General features: G+C 54.2%; 1 protein-coding gene across 11 annotated transcripts in view; it reads left to right on the top strand.

Annotated features, from left to right (window-relative positions):
* Positions 1 to 21,513, top strand: part of PIK3C2B (phosphatidylinositol-4-phosphate 3-kinase catalytic subunit type 2 beta) — a 61,527-nt gene that overhangs the window by 7,477 nt on the left and 32,537 nt on the right. For 4 of the 11 annotated variants that reach the window (XM_070591389.1, XM_070591392.1, XM_070591394.1 and 1 more), the window contains exons 2-7: positions 12,153 to 13,173; positions 16,618 to 16,718; positions 17,299 to 17,453; positions 17,781 to 17,901; positions 20,805 to 20,916; positions 21,065 to 21,144. In XM_070591389.1, coding sequence (XP_070447490.1) covers positions 12,241 to 13,173; positions 16,618 to 16,718; positions 17,299 to 17,453; positions 17,781 to 17,901; positions 20,805 to 20,916; positions 21,065 to 21,144 — 1,502 coding nt within the window. In that variant the 5' untranslated portion in view covers positions 12,153 to 12,240. Of the gene's footprint in view, positions 1 to 11,312; positions 11,415 to 12,152; positions 13,174 to 14,958; positions 15,199 to 16,617; positions 16,719 to 17,298; positions 17,454 to 17,780; positions 17,902 to 20,804; positions 20,917 to 21,064; positions 21,145 to 21,513 lie in introns of those variants that run through there. The other 7 variants (XM_070591388.1, XM_070591386.1, XM_070591391.1 and 4 more) reach the window with 5 other exon arrangements.

The raw sequence follows: 21,513 nt of genomic DNA, 5'->3' as shown, positions 1-21,513 counted from the left end.
AGGCCTGGTGGTCGCCTAGGTCAGGCTGGGCAACGAAAGCCAGGACCAGGGATTGGAGAGGTCAGTGACCTAAGGCACAAGCTGCCTGATGGGCAGCACCGGGGAACTTGTGTTTTGGGGAGGGGCAAGAGATTCCTGGGCTCAGGAGCCAACACCAGGGGAGGCCATGGAGAGGCAAGGCCTGCCCCAGAGCTCCACCCCGCCCACCTTTCAATGGCTCATTCCTCCCTTACCACTTCCATAACAGGTTGGCTTGGGCTCTCTTCTCCTCAGGCTCTGCTTTTAAATGTGAATGTCCCTAGAGGCTGGCCTGGGGGTTTGCCAGTTTGGATCCTGGGTGTGTACATGGCACCGCTTGGCACACCGTGCTGTGGTAGGTGTCCCACATATAAAGTGGAGGAAGATGGGCATGGATGTTAGCTCAGGGCCAGTCTTCCTCAGCGAAAAGAGGGGAATTGGCAGCAGTTAGTTCAGGGCTAATCTTCCTCAAAAAAAAAAAAAAAAAAAGTGAATGTCCCTGGGAGGGGCTGACACCCTGGCCTCCAACACCCCCGTGTAAGTTAGGATCAAGTGTTTGGTGGTGTTTTGTTTGTGAGTGTTTTTTTTTCTGGGCTGAAAGATGGGGGCTTCTTGAGAGCTGGTGCCCTTTTCTTTTCCTACTCTGTCTGTGGGGACCCCAGGGCTTCTCCACTCTGCCCTGACTTAGGGAATAACTGGCCCCCCCTGAGACCTGCCCGAGGAGCTCTTCTGTCTGGAGTCTTCTTCCCTGGCATGCGCACTCCCTGGTCTCTGGCCTGGCCCTGCGTGCTGGGGTGTGGACAGGGAAGGAGCGGCCTGCTTGGGAGGCCCGAGCTGCTCCCGGGAGCTGAGGGGTCCCGTTTTCCTTTCTCTTCCAGGGTCAACCTTCTGTCTACTTTTCTCAGACTTCTTCACCAGTGGCACTAAGATCACGACCTTGTGGCGTCTAGGTCAGCTTCCTCTCCTCTCCTGAGGGAGCTGATAAGGGAGTGAGTGAGCTGGAGGGTGTGGTGTGGGGGGTGTAGGTGTGTAGGGAACAGGATGTGGGTGCTTGTGTTGAGTGTGGGGGTTGTGGGATGTATGCGGGGTATGGAGGTGTGCACGTGGGGGGAGGGTATGAGGTATGCGTGGAGTATGTGGGGTACGTGTGGGGTGTGTAGGGGAAGGTGTGGGTGTGTGTGTAGAGGGGAGAGGGAAGGTGGAGGGGGTTGCGGGGGTGGCGGGCTGTGTGCACAGGGAAGGAAGTGAAGGGGGTGGGGTAAACACGGAGTGTGTGGGGGGTGCGTGGGGGAAGGTGTGTGGGTGTGTGTCGTTTGTGCGGTTACCGTGACTTTGGGTTCCTGAGAATGACTGCAGTCTGTCAGGAATTTTTTTCATTGGAGGAGTTAGCACTAATTGAAGATATTCTCTATTATCTGACCCATGTCTGGATTGCTAGTTTAGGAAGTGTGGTGGCAGAGGGACAGTGGGCAGGGCTGTGGACAGTTGTGCAGAGCCTCTCTACCCTGAGGGGGCGGGGAGCTTGCCCTGGGCATGGTGTGGGGGCTGGTCTTCAGCGCCTCTGCCTTTCGGGGATACCTTTCTCTGCTTGACTTCCTTTTGCCCTCCTCTGGGCCAAGCAGGTGGCTGTCAACTGTCAGCAGCCCGCTGCCCACACAGCCTGTCCCTGTCCGCTGGCTCCTGCGCCCAGACTTACAGGCAGTTGCCCCACCCTTCCCACAGATAGCACCACCACATGGGGGCTGCTGGCTCTGCCTTCTCTGCTCTAGGGGTAGGATCATCCTGGGGACCAGTTCCCCGGGTCCTTCTCCTCCTGGGGCTCAGGCATATCTGTGCCAAGTGTGTGCTTGTTGGGAAAGAGCACAAGGCTGGGCCCAAGATTGTGTCTGCATATCAGCACCATGTAGCCTCCCCGCGTTGGGTTCCCATCTCTGCTGTGGCTCCAGGGTGAGACCCAGGGCAAAGTCGTTGACCCTTAGTGGGCCTCACTCTGCTCATCTCTAACGGACGGAGACACAGAGAAAAGAGAGAGAACCTTTCAGGCAACTAAAAAAGGTGCTATCAGAAAACAACCAAAGAATTTGTTCTAATTGAATGAATTGGAGACGCTTCCTAAACATCAAAGCCTCAGTCCCCAGTGGAGAGGTCCTTCATCTGGAGCGTGGTCCCACCGGCTTTACTCGGTGCCCTCTGGAGAGCCCAGCAGCTCTGCAGTTGCCCTGAGATCCATCCCCACCCCCTTGCCGTAGGGTTGGGCCACAATTTGAGTGCTCCTCCTGGCTCCTTGCAGACTGATGGTGAGCCCTGTCCTGCACCTAAGGACTTGGGGACTCAGGACCGGAGCAGTGGGCGGCTTGCTGCTGCCTCTCCTCTCTTCCCTTCACTGAGTTCTCCAGGCAGAGCAGACCCTTCTTGGTGCGTTCTGTCCTCATGTCAGTGCCAAGGTTGGATGGGAACAGCTGTCAACTGCTTTCTGGATTCTGCCTCATGGGCTGGCCTCCTCCAGGGCACTTTACAGCCCACACGGGAATCCTGGGGAACTGGATTCCAAAGGCATGAGCTGGGCAAGCTGGACTGGAGGTGACAGATCACAGTCTGGGCCTTGCAGGAGCCCTCATTTTTTTGTTTGTTTGTTTGTGGTTTTTTTTGAGGAAGATTAGCCTGAGCTAACATCTGCTGCCAGTCCTCCTCTCTTTGCTGAGGAAGACTGGCCCTGAGTTAACATCCATGCCCATCTTCCTCTGCTTTGTACGTGGGACGCCTACCACAGCACGGTGTGCCAAGTGGTGCCATGTCCGCACCCGGGATCCGAACTGGCAAACCCCGGGCCGCCGAAGTGGAACATGCGAACCTAACTGCTGCGCCACCGGGCCGGCCCCAAGTCCTCAGTTTGAAGGAAGCAAATGGGACAGTGAAGCAAAACTGAGGAGGGGAGGCCCCAGAGAGGGCTGTGGTATCCTCTCCCGGCACGCCACCTTCTCATATCCCCCTCCCGCAGGGCTCCCTTTGTGCTTCACGGCTGAGGCACCTTCACAGACTCAGGTTTCCTGGATGTTGCTGTTCAGAAATGTGGGGGTTGTTTTTCTGATATTCCTGGGTTGGTATCAAAGTTGTGTGTAAAGAAGTTTCCTCAGGAGTCCCCTCAGCTGGAGCCCAAGGTTGGTGAGGGAAGGCCCTCCTGGGCTCCCCCGCCCACCTGTCCCACCGCCTTCCTCTGCCCTAATTCTTAACACCGGCTCAGAACTGGCTGGTCTGAACTGGAAGGGCTGGTTCTTGGGGCTGCAGTGGCTGAGGACAGAGGGGGAAACAGCAGGAAGTGTGGACCAGACAGAGGAGATGTGGCTGCTCTGGCTCCTGCGATGGCTTCTGGGTTAGCGACCTCGCTTCCTTCTGTGCCAGGGGTTCCATTCAGCTGACTGCCAGCTCCTCGTCCCTGACCCCGCCGTATAAATTGCTGGCTCTAGGAAGGAATTTTTTTAAAAAGTTTTATTATCTTCCTTATATTTATTTGAATCAGTTGAAAGTTAAATTTTTATTGAAGTATTAAGACAGTAAAATTCACCTATTTTAATGTGCACTTTTATGATTTTTGACAAATACAGTCGTGTAACCACTCCCACAATTAATTAGGAAGGAATGTTTTGAGAAGAGCTGTGAGCTGCCTCACCTCTCCCATCCCTGCCTTTCTTTCTGCTCAGATTCCCGAGTCCGCAGGGTGTGTGGTAGGACCTGGTCTCCAGGGATCCTGTGTGTGCGTGTGGGAACAGAACCAACTGCACAAATGCTTTCTGAGCTGGGACCCAGGGCTCCAGGGCTCTGAATGTAGACCCAGCTCAACCTAACCGTGTCACACAGCCTCCCAGCACCTGTCCCTCTGCCCTCCAGGGACCCAGAGAGCCTCTACCAACCCTTGCGTCCACTTTAGCCTCAAATTAGTGGAAAGTCCAGGGTAGGCCTGGGGAAGAGAGAGAGGGAAAGTAAGTTCCGGTGGGAGAGACGGAACCATGTGGCCACTTTAATTTGGCTAAGAGGACACTGGAGAGCGGCCGTGAGTGGGGAGAAGACGCAAGCAGAGATCTGTCTGCCCACGTCTGGAGCTCACTGAGAGCCGCCCTGACAGAGGGAACGGAGGTTAGATAAGGAAAAGGGTGTGATTCAGCGATGGGCCTGACGTCAAGCTTGTAGAGCCATATCAGACCTCTAGGCTTTAGATAAGGAAGCAGGGGTCAGATACCTGTTTGAGGCAGGGAGCTGGCCTCCTTGACCTTCTAGATACACCTTCCTGCTGGAGGAGTGGGACTCTGGTGCAGGGCATGCTGATCTTCCCTTTCAAGGTGGAGCAGGGCAGCAGGTGTGTGGGGTGAGGTGTGGGGACAGGTTCCTGGCTGCAAAGCCAGTGGGATTTGGGGTGTGGATGAGTGTGGATGTTGGGAGTGGATAGGGCAGGAATCTTCTCTGAAGAGAAAACTCTGGAAGCCAAAGTGATTAAGTCTTTATGGCCTCTAACCCCTTGAATCTGTCTGTCCTGAGGGGAGGTGCTAAAGGTCCCTTCCTAGGGCAGTCCTAGAACTGAGTCCTCTTCTCTTGGAAAAAACTGCTAGAAGGTAGGATACCCAAGGCTGGGGCTTGAGACCCTCCGTGTTTTTTACCACCTTGCTGGATAGCTCTCCTTCCCCCCCCCCACCCCCCCGCCCCGCCCCTGAAGGTGGGCCAAGATGTGCAGTGCTTCCCTGCCTTGTGCCCCCAGGGGGGGATTGCATTATTTATGGATGTGTCTGTCACCTTTGCTAGATCATAAGCTCTCTGGATGTCTGCCACGGTCACAAGAATACTTCTAGGTCTAGCCTGGCACCTGGCACGGAGCTGGTAGTCAACGCCCATTGGGACCCAATTCTGTGGCTGCCCCACATTCGTGGGGAGAAGACGACCCAGGCCCATTAGGCTGTCCCAGAAGAGCAGCCGTGACACAGCGCCCTCTAGCATGAGAGCAGGGAGCCCTCTCCACTCGCAGCTGGTATGGGGGGGCCCCCTGCGGCCCCTCCCCCTCTGGCACAGGGACTGAACTCCAGCTCACTGGAGGGAGTGCCCTCTCCTTTCTCTCCACCCTGTGACTCTGAACCATTGTGTGGCTCTGCCCTGACCCATTTCCTCCCCCGCCAGCCTCCAGCCATCTGTCGGCAGCTGCGTGGACTGAGTTTGGTGCCTGGTGCTCCCTAGACCCTGGCATCAACCTGCTTGGCCATAAACATGTCCTCTTTCTTCACCAGCTGACCACCTGGTGCTTTCTGGGGTCCCTTTCCGCACTTCCCTCTTGTCCTCCTGGGAGTTCTGAAACCCTAGTCTCTGGGATCAAACCTGGCTGCACATCTGAATTGCCTGAGGGGCTTTGGAACATTCAGAGTCCAGGGACTTACCCTACTGAATCAGACCTGTTGGGAGGGGCCAGGAATTTGTATACTTGAAAAACTTCACAGATGGCAATTGCTAACATTTGAATGTGGACTAATCTAATATATATATTAGATATTAGATATTATTATAATATAACAGTCATTACTATTCTATAAGACATAATACAGGGGCTGACCCCGTGGCCGAGTGGTTACATTCGCACGCTCTGCTGCAGGTGGCCCAGTGTTTCGTTGGTTCGAATCCTGGGTGCGGACATGGCACTGCTCATCAAACCACGCTGAGGCAGCGTCCCACATGCCACAACTAGAAGGACCCACAACAAGAATATACAACTACTTACTGGGGGGCTTTGGGGAGAAAAAGGAAAAAAATAAAATCTTTAAAAATAAATAAAATAAATAAATAATTAAAAAATACATATATAATGTAATATATAATACGTATTAGATAATATTGCGTCAATATTAAGTTTTGTAGGTGTGCTAATGGCATTGCATTTCTGTAGGAGGATGTCCTAGTGATGCAGGCTGAAGTATCTGGAGGTGAAGTATTTACATCTTACTTTCGAATGGTTAAGCAGAGAAAGAGAGAGTGCAGGTGCAGGGAAATGTTAGCCGTCAGTGCACTCCGGCGGTGAAAGGAGACTGGCTGAAACGACCTTTCATGACTTCCCTGTGCTCTCTGAGAGGTGGATGCTAGAGGGGACACAGTCAGAGCCACCGAGGGGCACAGCTCCAGGGGCCACTGTTCATGTGGTTCTTTGTTGTGGTTGGGGGTGTCATTCACGTAGCAAACAATATGGGTGCTCCCTGGCACCCTGGAGTTGTGCGACACAATGGTTCTGGCCCCGGCCACCTCTTCCTGGATGGACTGCACAGACCCAGGCCCTCATCCACCCCAGCTCTCTCCTGGGACCTGGATGGCTGTTTGCTTTTGTACAGAATCCCTGGTAGCTCTCGAGGAATAGAGCAATTTCTAACTTGTCAGCCCAGCAGAGGCTGGCAGACAAGGAACTGAATTGGGGGTGGGGGGAGGCAGGAAACATGAGACTCTGATTCCTAAAATACTCTGTGAGCCGTCCCCCACTGCTCCCAGAAAGCGAAATTTGGGGCTTGAGTTCTTCGAGGGAAGCCTGCTCGCGGCAGCTGCAGGCTGTCGGGCCTGGGTGCCCCCGCCTTGCCTTCTCCCCTCTGGATTTCGTCTGCCTTGCTCTGCTCTTAACTTTCGCTTCACCTTCAGAGGTGGCTCTCCTGGTCCTGCAGGGGATGCTGCTTGTCCTGCCTCCTGACCGCAGATCCCTCAGCATCAGAGTGAGCGAGTGCTGAGTCCTTTGGCGGGAGCAGCAGCCAGGTGGCCCCCGGCATGAGATCTGTCAGCGGCTGGGCCTCCTTCCCTGCGTGGCTGACACACAGTCTGGTGGCGGCCTGCCCGGGAGCCCTGGGGACGGTGGTCAGAGAGAGCTAGCTGGTTTTCCTTGCCTGAGTTCCAGTCTGCAAAGAGCCTTAGGAGTCGGGCCTGCCGGATCGCCCCTGGGCCTTTCCTTCCTGTCCTCCCGGGGCTGGGAGGCAGCCCTAGCCCTGGGATTCGACTTTGGAATCCTCGGTGAAGTCTGACTGCAGGGAGTCAGTAGGTCAGAATGGAAGGCGCTTTGCACGGTAGTCTTGTCCATGCGCCCACCTCCCTTACACGTGCCAAACCTGGCCCGGTTACTGAACCCCAGTCCTGTGTTTGAAGAACCCGAGGAAGGACACCGTCTGCATTCTCATCCCCCATCTCCGAGTCTGAAGTTTCTCACCACCAGAAAGCTGTGCCCTTAAGCCCCAGTTCAAGTACATTTTTCTCAGCGGGAATGAGGTGAATTTGGAACTTGGAGAGCTTAGTGGGAGTGACAGATCCAGACACATTTAATTTTGAATAAGATATTTTAGGGGCTGGCCTGGTGGCATAGTGGTTAAGTTCACATGATCCACTTTGGTGGGCCAGGGTTCACTGGTTCCAGTCCTGGGCCTGGACCTACACACTGCTCATCAAGCCATGCGGAGGCAGCACCCCATGTGGAAGAGTTAGAAGGACCTACACGTAGGCCATACAACTATGTACTGGGGCTTTGGGGAGGAAAAAAAAGAGGAAGACTGGCAACAGATGTTAGCTCTGGGCCAATCTTCCTCACCAAAAAAAGAAAGAAAAGAGAAGAAATTTTCTTTAAAAAAATCAATAAAATAAAACGCCTGAATGCAACTTAGGAAAAAAGCCTTCAATTAAAAAAGAAAAAGAAAAGATATTTTAAGCCTATGTGTGAGATATATACAGGTTGCTATTGGGAGTGTAACGAAGGGGCCTTTAGTTCAACCTGGGGGTTCAGAGAGGCTTCCTGAAGAGAGCAGTGTCTGCACAAAGTCTGAGAAGGGCAAGTTGGAGTTGCAGGCAAGAGCGTCCGAAAGGGCATGCCCAGGAGAGGGGAGACGCGGAGGGAGATCACAGAGGCGTCGCCTGTGGTGATGGGTGGTTGGAGATGAGCGGGAGACGAGCCTGGATAAAGACAGGCCTCGGGAAGGGGTTGGGTAGGGAGCCATGAAGGCCTTACCCAGCCCCTGAGGCGATCAGGTTGACACTGTGGAGAGCCCGCTGGCCGCTCTGTGGGGAAAGCCTGGACGAGGGCGCTGGGGGCCTGTGAGGAGACTCTGTGGGGAAGCCTGGACGAGGGCGCTGGGGGCCTGTGAGGAGACTCTGTGGGGAAAGCCTGGACGAGGGCGCTGGGGGCCTGTGAGGAGACTCTGTGGGGAAGCCTGGACGAGGGCGCTGGGGGCCTGTGAGGAGACTCTGTGGGGAAAGCCTGGACGAGGGCGCTGGGGGCCTGTGAGGAGACTGTGGGGAAGCCTGGACGAGGGCGCTGGGGGCCTGTGAGGAGACTCTGTGGGGAAAGCCTGGACGAGGGCGCTGGGGGCCTGTGAGGAGACTCTGTGGGGAAAGCCTGGACGAGGGCGCTGGGGCCTGTGAGGAGGCTCTTGTAACAGCCCAAGAGAGCAAGCAAGAGGTCTAAGGCCTGGGTAGCGCCGCTGCAGTTAGGATAGAAGGACCAGATTTAGGGAGCGTTGAAGAGGAAAAGGTGGCCAGCCTTGGTGGCTGGATATGGGGGTGAAAGGAAGGGGGAATCCAGGATGACTGCAGGGTTTCTAGCTTGGGGCCTGGGTGGTGTCGTTCACCTCAGTGGCGAGTGGGTTGGGGAGGAGAAGGTTGTGGGAATGAAAAAGGAAGGTGATAGTTCAGCTTTGGACGTTTGGGGTTTGACACGAGAGGGGAGAGACAGATTTGGCATCATCTGCGCGTGGGCCCTTAACGAGGAAATGGTCAGATGAGACTGCCCGACGGGGTGTCGCGCTCCTGGTGGGCTGAGAGTGGGATCTGGAGCCAACACCAGCGTTTCAGGGGAGGACAAGAGAAAATAGTGTCACGGAAGCTAGAGGGTAGAGGTTTTTGTGGAAGAAGCGAATGGTCTGTAGAGCCCAGGGCCGCGGCAATGTCCAGGCTGGCGGGGATGCCTGGAATTGGGTGGCCTGGCGTTGTGCTGGGGCAGTTGAGTGGGATGCAGATGGCAGAAGCCAGGTTATGGTGAGTTGAAGAGTAACTGGAAGGGAATTGGGAACCATGTCCTCTACTCTCCTGAAGCTCGGCTGGGAAGGGAGGAAGAACCGAGAGGTGTTAGCTGGAGGACAGAGGTGAGGGGAGGTGCTTAGGGTGCAGGTGTTTCTTTTTAAGGGTAGTAGAAGCTTGAACATGTGTACGTGCTGAAGAGAGAGACCCAGTTAAGGAGAAGAGGTGGAGATGCAGGAGAGGGAGGCGAGACGTGTGCAGCATCATCCTGGAGGAGACCTCGTGGATGGGGCAGGAGCACTGAGGCTTGTGCCCAGCCTTCCTCTGAGACCAAAACAGGAAAGGAGGCTGCATGCAAGCGTGGATAAGGCCGTGGGGAAGAGAGGCAGGAAGTTGAGAGAGATTATTTCCAATGGCCTCAGTTTCCTCTCAGTGGTGCCTGGCTAAGGCAAATCTTCCTGCTCTGCTTATCCCCGCTCAGGGCTGGAAATACACAGTCCTTCTCTGGTTTGCAAGGCTTAAGCTCAGTGCACCTTTGAGCGCTTGGCTAGTGTCTCCTAGCTAAAGCGCTAGGACCTCCTTTTCCTGGGACCAGTTCCCCAGCTCCAGGCATCTAAATTCTGAGTATCTCCATCTGCTCATCCAAAACCTTTGAATTTCAAATAGCAAGACTCTCTAACCTTCTGTGGTCAAAACTAAGCTGTTGAAGGATGGAGAAACTCAACTGGCAGAGAAATCAGCAGAGAACTGTTTCGTATGCCCTAAGGCGAGGCTTGGCTATTCGATCTTTGGGAAATACTTCCTAAGATTCCCTGAGCCAGCCCTGGCCCTTTAGGCCGGGGTTCTGCACCTGTGCCTGACCGATGCCCCAGGGTCCCAGGAGGGCATATCAGCTGAAGGGATGCCCTTGTCCTAACTCATTGTGGATCTGATTGAATTTGCCACCCAAGAATCTATCTGAACCTTTTTCCTATTGATGTTTTCAACTTGCTAATCAGGAGGATTTACACACTTCGTATGTTTGTTGAGTAAAGCAGTACAAGCGAATGAACAATTTTGGATAATTTTAGGAAATTGTGATCTCAGCTGCTGGTGCTAGGGTCAGACTATTTCACACTTACTTCCCCCAACCTAGTCTGAAACATACAAAGGTCATGGTTCTCAGCTTTGGCTACAGACTAGAATCTCCTGGGGAATTTTAAAAATACCACTGCCCTACCGCAGACCAATAAATCAGAATCTCTTGAGAGTACCTGGGAGTCCTTTTAAAAAGTTCCCCAGTTTCTAATGTCAGGCAGAGTGAGAACCTGTGGGCCAGGCTAACCTTGTCACCACAGCCTTTCATTCAGTGCCTTTTTCTTTTTTGAGGAAGATTAGCTCTGAGCTGACATCTGTCACCAGTCCTCCTCTTTTTGCTGAGGAAGACTGGCTCTGAGCTAACATCCGGGCCAATCTTCCTCTACTTTATATGTGGGACGCCTCCCACAGCATGGCTTGCCAAGCAGGGCCACGTCTGCATCCGGCATCTGAACCGGCGAACCCCGGGCTGCTGAAGCAGAACGTGTGCACTTAACCGCTGTGCCTCCAGGCTGCCCCCATATAGTTCATGATTTTTTTTTTTTGAGGAAGATCAGCCTTGAGCTAACATCTGGTTCCAATCCTCCTCTTTTTCCTGAGGAAGACTGGCCCTGAGCTAATATCCATGCCCATCTTCCTCTACTTTATATGTGGGATGCCTGCCACAGCATGGCTTGATGAGTGTTGCCATGTCCGCACCCGGGATCTGAACTGGCAAACCCCAGGCCACCAAAGCGGAACATGCGAACTTAACCGCTGCGCCACCAGGCCAGCCCCCAGTACCTTTTTCATGTCATGGCTTCCAAAGAAAAAGATACCGACACTGGCGTTAATGCAGGGGGCTGCCTGGAGCCAGAGGCAGCTGGCCTGGGGGTCCTCCCTTCCTGTCTGCCTTCCGGAGGGCCGAGGGAAGAAAAATCAGTGTTTTGGCACACCTGTAGTCCATCAGGTGCCCGGGTCTCACCTGATGGCAGGCTTTGTTTTATTGCTCTTATTGGTGTCTTTTGGGAGGATTTTAGTGCAATCTGAGTAAATTATAAGGTCTATTTCATAATGCTCTGTTGTACTTCTCATTTATAGCTTTATTGAGGTATAATTGACATACAATAAACTACGTAGTTAAAGTGTACAGTTTGATAAGTTTTGACATATGTGTATAGCCTTGAAACCATTACCACAGTCAAGATAATGAACATGTTCATCATCCCCAAAAGTTCCCTTATGCTCCTTTGTAATCCATTCCTCTTTCCGCCCCTTCCCAGATAACCGCTGATCTGCTGTCACCCTAGGTTGGTTTTCATTTTCAAGAATTTTATGTAAGTGGAATCCTACATACTCATACTCTTTTGTCTGGCTTCTTTTAGTCAGCATAGTTATTTTGAGATTCGTCCATGTTATTGCATGTGTCAATAACTCATTCCTTTTTGTTGCTGAGTAGTATTCTATTGTGTTGACATAACACATTTTTTTAATCCGTTCACCTCTTGATGGGCATTTGGGTTGTTTCCAGTTTGGGGATATTACAAATAAAGCTGCTGTGAATATTCGTGTTCAAATCTTTGTGTGGACATATCTTTCATTTTTCTTGGGTAAGTAACTAGAAGGAGGATTGTTGGTTCACATGCTAGGTGGATGATTACCCTTACAAGAAGCTAACTGTTTTCCAAAGTGGCTGTACCATTTTACACTCCCCTCCAGCAGTATATGAGAGCTATCCTCTTTAAACTGGCCGAGGAGCCCTTGTTTCCATCTTCTCCTCTTGACTGATGCAAAGTGCCTCCTTCTGTCCTTGGGGCACATGTGAGAGAGGTGATGTTGGGAGTTAGGGGCCAGAGATGGAGACATGTATAGAGAAATGGATGGGTTGATGGATGTAATAGATAGGTAAATAAAGTTGTCTTGGTATCTCTTTTTTCCTCCACTTTTCTGTGTTTTTCCATCTGTTGTAGGCACTGACGAAACAGGCAGTGGCGCAGATTATGTCACCTAAGTCAGATCATTAATACATCTCTTTTTGTGACTGAACGATTGATATTTTCGCCCCTTACCTGCAGGTGCCCAGACACCATGCCACAACCCTGCAGACCTGACCTTGGCAGGAAGTAAAGGACTTCCTTGTCTCCTCTGTCCCCCATCCTCACTATGTCTTCGACTCAGGGAAATGGAGAACACTGGAAGTCCCTGGAGTCGGTGGGCATCAGCCGCAAAGAGCTGGCGATGGCCGAAGCCCTGCAGATGGAGTATGATGCTCTGTCCCAGCTCCGGCATGACAAGGAGGAAAGCAGAGCCAAGCAGAACACAGACCCCTCTCTCATCAGCTGGGATGAGCCTGTCCTAGACTTCTACAGCAAGCCAGCAGGAAGGCGGAAGGACTTCAAGCTCTTACGCGGTCTTTCTGGCTCCGATCCTACCCTCAATTACAACTCAGTCTCCCCACAAGAACGGCCACCCAACCACTCTACCTCCCAGGGCTCCCAGCCTGGCCCAGATCCCTGGCCTAAAGGCTCCCTGGCTGGAGACTATCTCTACATCTTTGATGGTTCAGATGGGGGGCTCTCTTTGTCCCCAGGACCTGGGGACGTAGATGGCTCTTCCAAGAAACTGTCCCCACCTCCTCTGCCTCCCCGAGTGTCTATCTGGGACAACCCTCCTCTGCCTCCCAGAAAGGGGTCCCCCTCATCCTCCAAGATCTTCCAGCCCAATGACATCAACACTTTGTCTTTGATCGAACAACCTCCAGGCAAATTGCTAGGGCATCGGATCTTAGAGGAGGAAGAGGAGCGGGGAGGTGGGGGTCCAGGGCCCCTACTGGCGTGTGTGGACTATGATGGTATCAATGATGCAATTACACGGCTCAACTTGAAGTCAACCTACGATGCAGAGATGTTGCGGGACACCACCAGGGGCTGGAAGGAGGGCCGGGGGCCTCTGGACTTTGGCAAGGACACTCCTGGAAAACCCGTGGCCCGGAGCAAGACCATGCCCCCTCAGGTGCCCCCCCGCACCTATGCCTCCCGCTATGCCAACCGAAAAAATGCTACACCTGGCACGAACCACCGCATTTCTGCTGCTCCGGTGAGGACCTTATTGTGTTTTTCCTGTGCCCCTTTCCTTGTGTCGTTAGGAAACAGAAAGCCCCTCATTCTTCTTTGCTCCTCCCCTCTGGTTCTGTCGTCAGGTCCCTGGGCCCTGGTGGGGAGAGGAAGAGGGGCAGCAGTGGAGACGTGGCTCCTTCTCAGGGCTGGGTTTGTGTATCTTGGCCAATACAGCCCTGCTGGGGGCCGGCATTTTGCAACCTCACTTGCTAGGGTACGCCTACTTCATGATGTAAGGACTGAACTGGGGTGGGAGTTCCTTGATTCTATGGCCAGATGGCCTTGTGGACTGGAGCAAGTGGCTTCTGCTTTCTGACTTTCTGCTCTGCCAAAAATGCTGCGTGGTAATGAGGCTCAGTCATAATATTAGCCATTGTTTAATGCCCACTGAATACCCGAGTTTGGTCCAGACCCCTCAACCGCCCTGCCCGAAAGTCTAAGGCGCACCACCGCCCGATCTTTCCTGTCCTGAAGCTTGCTTCTTCTCTCTCTCTTTTCTCTTTCTCTGTCTCTTCCCCCCGTCTCCCTCTCCCTCTGTCTCTCTCAGTCTCTCTCTGCCTGTCTCTCTGTCTCTGTCCTGCTCTGTCTCTCTGTCTGTCTGTCTGTCTCTCTCTTCCCCCTGTCTCTCTCTGTCTCCCTTTTTGTCTCTCTTTCTCTCTTTTTAACATAAAATTTACCGTCTTAACCAATTTTAAGTGTACCGTTCAGTGACGTGAAGTACATACACCTTGTTGTGCAGCCGTCACCACCAGCCGTCTCTTTGCACAGTGCAAATACGTAGAAAGAATGTGCAGTATGATAATAGTGATTTTCCTTTTATCAGTTCATAGGATGAAATAGCAAAGTATCTCCATAGAAGCGCAGGGTGGGCGTTCTAGGGCAACTTCGATCCTTTTTCTGTTTTAAAAAAGTGTCAGCAGGGGCCAGCCCCGTGGCCAAGTGGTTAAGTTCGTGTGCTCCGCTGCGGTAGCCCAGGGTTTTGCCAGTTCAGATCCTGGGCGCGGACATGGCACCCCTCATCAGGCCATGCTGAGGTGGCACCCCACATGCCACAGCTAGAAGGACCCACAACTAAAAATACACAACTGTGTACCGGGGGGCTTTGGGGAGAAAAAGGAAAAATAAAATCTTAAAAAAGAAAAATAAAAAGTGTAAGCAGCATCTCCATGGGTGGGACCTGAAGGCCACTTTGTGTCACCCTTGGGCCCTGGAGACCTTGGCCCCAGAGGAGTCGAGAGGCACCCCGTGGCTGCTGACTGCTGCAGGCACAGCATTCCACCTCGGTCCATCTCTGTTTCCTCCTTACCCATTGTCTAAGGGATCCTGGGGCTTTCCCACCTTAAGTCCCAGCAATTGGGATCCTTCACAACTCTGGAAAAGCCACGTGGTCCTTCCTTCCTGTGCTTCTGCTAAGAGAATCCCCCGGAGCAGAATTAGCTCCTGGGATAAGTCACAGCATTAGAGCTCTGGGCTTTTTAAAGGCCCTGCTCTGAGAGGTGGAGCTGCTCCCGCTATTTATAGGGACGGGGAGATTCCTGTTCCCTGCTCCGAGTTCCCTGCGTAGGGCTGGGCCTGCCTGGTAGGTGGCCACCTCTGCCGCTCCTTCTCTCTGCTTTCCCCGCTCCCTGGCCCTTGCCCATCCTCTGTGTGTCAGCAGAGTTCTGAGAGGGAGCTCGCTCCAGTCTCCTTGAAGAAGCTACGGCAAAGCAGAAAGCTCCTGCCAGTTCTTAGGGGGGAAATGCGTCCTTGGTCTTCCCCACCTCAGCTCGGTGCAGGGGCTCATCCCGCCAGCAGGGGGTACCCCTCAGGCCCTCGGCCTGTACCGCCGCCCCGCCTTCGCCGGGCTTCCAGCCGGAGGGACCCTCCTTATCCCAGGCCTGTGGAGCCAGCTCTGGACACGGTTGGCTCCAGATGTCAGCCTTGTACCCCCGCTGTCAGCCTCTGCCCAGCAGACTCCCCCAGCCAGCATCGGGCGATGCCACCAGGGCCTGCCAGCAGGGCGAACGTAAGTGGCTTTTGTCTTCTTCTAGAGCTAGTGAGTGGTACTGAAAGGGCATGAAGATGGCCTTCAGTAGCCACTCTGTTCTCTCCCCTCCTTGCCTTCCCTCCTCTCTGTCTCTGTCTCTGTGTGTTCTCTCTGAGCCTCACTTTTGTGGGTTAATTGCTGACAGTGGTACTATTGTTTTGACTGGGACACAGGCATGAACTTGGCAGAGTTAGGACCTCACATGCCAGCTGCTCCCACTGCTGCCCTTCCCTCTGTGCACCTCGTCCATGCTCACCCAGGAGAACAAGGCTTATGAGGGAGGCTCGCTCAGAGGAAACACTCTGGAGCTGCCATCTGCCCCGAGGGATGGGGAGGACGTGAGCACAGCCAGGGGGAGGATGAAAGACGAGGTGTTGTCGTGCACACAGACTGGAGCTCGGGCTCCCCGGAAGCAGCTGCTGGTACTGGCTGCCTTTACCGGATGCAGCTAGCACTCCATCTGAGCTGCAGCCTCATTCCCTGGGGGTGGCCTCCCCTGGCGGCTCTGGGAAGCCTGTCAGGCAGAAACCCGTCATGCACTGGCTCCCCCCACTTCCTCCTCCCTAGGTTGGGCTACGGGCCTTGCGTGAGGGCTTCTGTAGAACTCCTCATGGGTGACAGAAAGCAGCTCTGTGATGGGAGACTGTCAGGTCTTGTCTGAGAGAATCCCCACCACCACACCCTTTCTCTTGGACAGGAAGTGGGGCCCAGGTGGGATCTCTGGCATCCCAGCTGTTCCGAACCGGAAGACTCGGGAGCTGAGGGGAACTAAGCCTTGCACAGGTTCTCTCCTGCCCAGAAAGCTGCTTTGACACCTTCTTCCTCAAATAGCTTCCACTGAGAAGGCACATGTGTCTGAGTCATTGCCTCCATCGAGGGCTCTCAGTCACTCTGCTTTGGGTCCCCGGGGCTTGCTGTGGATGTTAAGGCTTTTGCCTGGGACCCAGCTTCCCTGGGGATGGTTTGGGCAGCCCACTTGCCCTGGTGTCACTGTGGGGGCAGGGAAAATAGCTGCCTGCCCAGCTCCATGCCAGGCCTCTGGGAGCATCCCCCAGGGAGCCGGCCCAGCAGCCAAGCACTGCTGTGCAATGCCCAGCATGCTGGATTGAGCTTATTAGGTGCCGTTGCCCCTCGGAAGGAGGTTTGGCAATACTCTTGTCCATCCCATCCAAACTAGCCACGGTTTCAAGTCCTCCTTTTCAACTTGGCTGTTGGTCTCCTAGGACAGCAGATAAATATATTCCTGGATTTCCCATATTTTCTTGTGCCCCTTTCACTGAATGTTGAATGCCTAGAAAGTCTTTCCACCTAGAGTTAAGAGTTTAGATCTGGGAGCAGCTTGTGAGAAGGGGATGCCACGAGGGAAGAGGCACTGAGTCAGCTGCTCTTCTCTTAAAGGTGGGCTCCCGGCCCCATGCCGTCGCCAATGGCCATGAATTGTTTGAGGTCTCAGAGGAGAGAGATGAGGAAGTTGCTGCGTTTTGCCACATGCTGGATATGTAAGAGTTAAAGAGTGATGAGGGGTTGGGAGGGTTGTGGGGGCTGGGAAGGAGGGCCACCCCTTCCAGAACTTTGTCTGAGAAGGAAGAAGAGCCATATTTAATAAATCTGAATTCATAGCTGTGGGATGCTTCCTACAACAGGTGTTTGCTGGCTTTTTGAAATCTTAGAAGTTTCACATTTTCGACAAAATTTATGAAACCTCTGTCTAACAAATTATCCCAGTCGCTTCAGGCTCAGTTGCCCTCAGTAGCAAATGCACCCTGGATGGAGACGAGAGTGTTATCTGGAGCTAAAAGAGAAAGGAAGTGGATTCAGACACGTTTCCCGTTGAAATTAGCCTGGATGGCCTGGCCCTTTTAGAACGATCTCTACTGTCCAGCTTGGCTAGGGAAATATTTTGCAGCTGGAGCAAATGTGTCAAGACACAGTTTCCTCCGAGCTGCCTCCCCAGGGCCCCATCCTGGCCTGCAGACCTGGAGGGCCAGGCTGAGTGGGGACAGAGGGGCCCTGGGGCCTCTTGTCATTGCTCTTTTCTGAAGGCACAGCGAGGGCCCTTCTCCCTCTCTTCCTGCACAGCCTCCGATCTGGCTCTGATGTCCAAGACTACTCCCTCACTGGATATGTCTGGAGTGCCGTCACTCCGAGCCCGGAGCATCTTGGGGATGAGGTCAACCTGAAGGTGACTGTGTTGTGTGACAGCCTGCGGGAGCCGCTCACTTTTACCTGCAACTGTAAGTCAGTGGGTGGTGAGCATCCCTGGAGGTGGGGTGGGGTTGACTGTGTTTTGGATTGTAGCCTCCTTTGGCTTTAATTCCCACCCCACCTCATGGCCCAGATGACGGGCAGTAGGGAAACCCCTTTGGGGGACTGGCTCTGGGGCCAGCTTTTTAGGTCCACAGTCACTTTCCTCAACCCCAAAACTGTGTGTGTGCCTGCCTTATCTGGTTGGTGATGGGGCTGGAGGATGCTTAGCCAGGAGTGGGGGATTAGGGTGGGCACGCTGAGCCCCGCCTGCCCCAGTGCCCCCCATTATTGCTTCCCCTGCCCACTCCTTACAGGCTCCTCCACTGTCGACTTGCTCATCTACCAGACCCTGTGCTACACCCATGATGAGCTGAGGGATGTGGACGTGGGTGACTTTGTCCTGAAGCCCTGTGGGCTGGAGGAGTTCCTGCAGAAGTGAGTGACCTGGTGGAGACAAGCAGGATAGGAGGCAGCGCCTGCCTTTTGGATAGTAGGATTGTGAGGGGACTTCATAGGGGCGGTGCTGGGATCCAGGCTGGAGCTGGCAGTCCCACCCCAATCCCACAGTCAGGACTCCTGCTTTCTGGGCACACTTGCAGCCACGTCGCACTTTCCCCAGGAGCTCCCTCTTCCAGCGGGGTTGGCCAGCTTCCTGAGCCAAATCTGCTGTGGAAAGAGCTTGGAGCTGGGATTAGGCAAAGAAAAGGTCCTGTCTGCTTGCAGACTTCTGCATGTGGATAGATGTGTGTATGGGGGTGGGGGGCCTGTGGGGTTGTTTCTCCTGCCCTAGATTATGTGTGATGTCTTTATGGCCAGGGGCAGGAGGAACTGGGCAGAAGTACCCTTGTGAACCCGGGGGAGAAATCATCGTTGCTCTCTCCTCCCCCTTCCCTTGCCGACAAGCCTTTCCCTGCTGGCATGAGCGCTGGTTACCCTGCCGTCCATCCAGTGCCTTCTGCAGCAGGCAGCCTCCCTGGACATCTGATGTGGACTGGCCACAGCTGTCCCCTTCCACTGCCCTGGGGCCCTGGAGTGCTCGTCAGAGGGGGTTGCACCCCCCAGGGGTGCCGCTGGGTGCAGACTGTGGGATCAGCCAGAGAGCAGCAGATAGGGAAATAAAGGGATCTGCTTCCTCTCCAAGCTTCCAGTTGCTTATGCCTGCTACCCCTGGCCACCTGGAGAAAGCAGGCCTTGGAGAGGGGAAGCAGAGGCCTGCCTCTCGGTTCCAGGAGTGCTGGGGCATTCCACCACGTGCTGTTTCTCTTACATCCAGGTCCAGGTGCAAGGATGGTTGACCTACGGCTCAAGCCGTTCTTGGCTAGTTTTCTTTAACCTTTGCATCATAGGTGCTTCCTGACCTTTGCGCCCTCAACTGGGAAGCTGAGGGAAAGGGGAGGGGCAGGGCCCCTCGTGGCACAACTCCAGGAGTATGCTCAGACATGTTCTGTGTCTCGCTTTCCCCTGGAGAAATAAGAACGGGTCCTAGATTCAGGATCTCGCTGCAGGGAGCGCCCTGGGCAGCCTGCCACTCTTATAAGGGAGCAGGGCATAGTGGACCACACCAATGTGGCTGATTTGGGTTGTGGCTTGTGACCTACTAGTTGTGAAACCCTAACCCTCAGTTTCTTCTGTAAAATGTAGTGAGGATTAAATGTGAGAATGACCCGATGAGCAATCAATAAATATTAGTAGGGTAGGACAAGTCCAAAGAGAGGAATGTGTTGGATCTGGCTTAGATGGATACTGCCATTTCCCTCGCAGCTCCCCTAAGTCCTGGGTCCCAAGTCCAGAGGTGGTAGACAAGCTGTCAGGTCCCGACTTCCTGCCCAGACCAGGCAGGGTGGACAGGATTGGTGGTCCTGTGGCGTGCCTCTCCCACTCTTCCTTTCACACACATAGGCAGCCTTCCACAGAGGTCAGGCAAGTCCCCAGGGACCTGTGTCCATGACTCAGTCTAGGAGCCCCCTGCCCTGCTCCCACCGAGGGTCTTCTCATCCCACCCACCAACAGAAAAGCCTGGCCCCCTGAGCACAAGGCTGCTGCCTTGAGGTGAGGGTGGAAAGGACCTTTTGGGGCTTCCAGAAAGCTGCCAGCTCCCAAGGAAGCCCTGCGGTTTCCTCCCCTTGCCCAGCAGGAGGGGCTGAAGCTGCGGGGGCGTGGTGGGTCCAGGATGTAGGCTGCTCTCAGATAAGGACCTTGAGACAGTCCCAGGGGAGGGTTGGGTTCCTGCCACTCCCCCCCACCACTCTTCCTTCCTCTCAGGCACTCCCACTGGGCCCACCCCACAGTCCAGCCTCTCCACCCCCAGGATTGGGCTGCAGCTTAGTCTTAGTAGGTTGGGGCCTAGATCAGAGGCTTGGCGCCTCAGGGTGTGGAGAACCCCCTTAGTCCTAGGTGCACCCAGACTGGCCTTGGGCCCGGGCACCTCTGTTGGCTTCTGCACATAGCCCTTCCCTTCCCTCATTGCCTCTCCTCTCCCCTCCACTTCTGGCCTGGAGTCCCAGCTCTGCTGAGGAGGGAGCCCCTTCCTGGCTTCTCTTGCCAGCTGCTGGGACCCAGCCCAGGCTTGCAGCGCCAGCCTGGAAGAGGGACTTGCTCTGCCCTTCTCCTGGGTTTTCTTTCTGACTAAGGTGTGATTTGGGAGGGAGGAAAAGGCTGGATCACAGAGGGACTCCCTAGGCCTCTTTCTCCAAAACTAGGGAGGGGTCTCGCGTGTTGGCACTTGAGCAGTGGGAATGGGATGCAGGTGGCCGTTGGTTAGGAGTCCATGGAGGGTTTATGTGGTCATTCACAGGGAGGGGAGAAGCAGATCTGGGATGGGCTTGGGAACAACAGACCTGGAATCTTGGAGCCTTGAGGCTTCGCTTGGCCTTAGCACCCAGTTGGTAATAGTGAGGGTGGGAGACAGAGGATCCCGGTGGGAGAGTGTCACTCCTGAGCCCCGTGCCCAAGCTTGAGCACAGGCTGACTTCCAGCATGTCCCATACACCACAGCGAAGAGAACGGGCTTTAAACACCACCCCTGAGAAGTCCCTCTGTTCCCCATGCCCTCCAGAAATTCCCTCCTCTGGAGTGAACCAGTGATAATGACACAGGTAATAAGTGCCTAGGAAAGTCGACGTTTGCACAGACCAAGGGTGAAGTGTATTAGGTGGCTTTTCTTTAGACAGACCTCCACTGTGACATTTTCCAGGAGTTAAGGCAGGGGGCTCAGCACAGGTACCCCTGTATCACTTCCCCCTACCCTCTTCTCCTGTCACTCTGCCCAAGCTCAGATATGCAGCCCCTTCCCACTGAGTCCCCAGGATGCTAATGCTGTTGTCCCCCTACCCCACCAGCAAGCATGCCCTGGGCAGCCATGAGTACATTCAATACTGCCGCAAGTTTGACATCGACATTCGGCTACAGCTGATGGAGCAGAAAGCTGTACACAGTGACCTGGCCCGCACGGTTCGTGCAGGGGGAGTCGATGGCTGCACAGGGTTGGGGAGGTGGAGTGGACAGAGGGTGATGTGCAATACAGGAGGTGGGATAGGGTAGGAGTGCTGGGCTGAGAGAAAGGTACCACCTCTCTCTGAATAGGGTACTTCTTACACAGGTGAATGATGACCAGAGCCCCTCCACCTTGAACTACCTCATCCATCTGCAAGAGAGGCCAGTCAAACAGACCATCAGCAGGTGAGAGTGGGTGCCATCTTGTATGTGGGCCAAGCAGGAACTGTGTGGGGACCCCACAGATATCCTTGCTCGCCTTTCTGCCAGGGCCCCAGGATTCTTGCAGGTGCCAGGGCTTGGGGCCCAAGTCTTATGGGGAAGATCCTCACTCGAGGGCATGTTATATTTCTTCCCTCTAGGACTTTGCCATCATTCTCCAAGTGAGAGGTGGTAAAGTGGAAAGGACTTGCCCTCCATGGAACATATGGGAAGAGGGGGAGTCCCTTTAAACCAGAGCCTGGTTCCTGAGCTGTGGAGAGGGAGGGAGAGAATGGGTGTCCCAGTACACTGGGTCTGTCCTGACCTCTCCTATGACTCTTCCCTGTCCCCAAC

Source organism: Equus przewalskii, chromosome 23 (assembly GCF_037783145.1).
Source record: "Equus przewalskii isolate Varuska chromosome 23, EquPr2, whole genome shotgun sequence".
In the NCBI taxonomy this organism is placed as follows: domain Eukaryota; kingdom Metazoa; phylum Chordata; class Mammalia; order Perissodactyla; family Equidae; genus Equus; species Equus przewalskii.
Note: the sequence above shows the minus strand (reverse complement) of the source record. Positions and strands in the feature narration are given on the sequence as shown.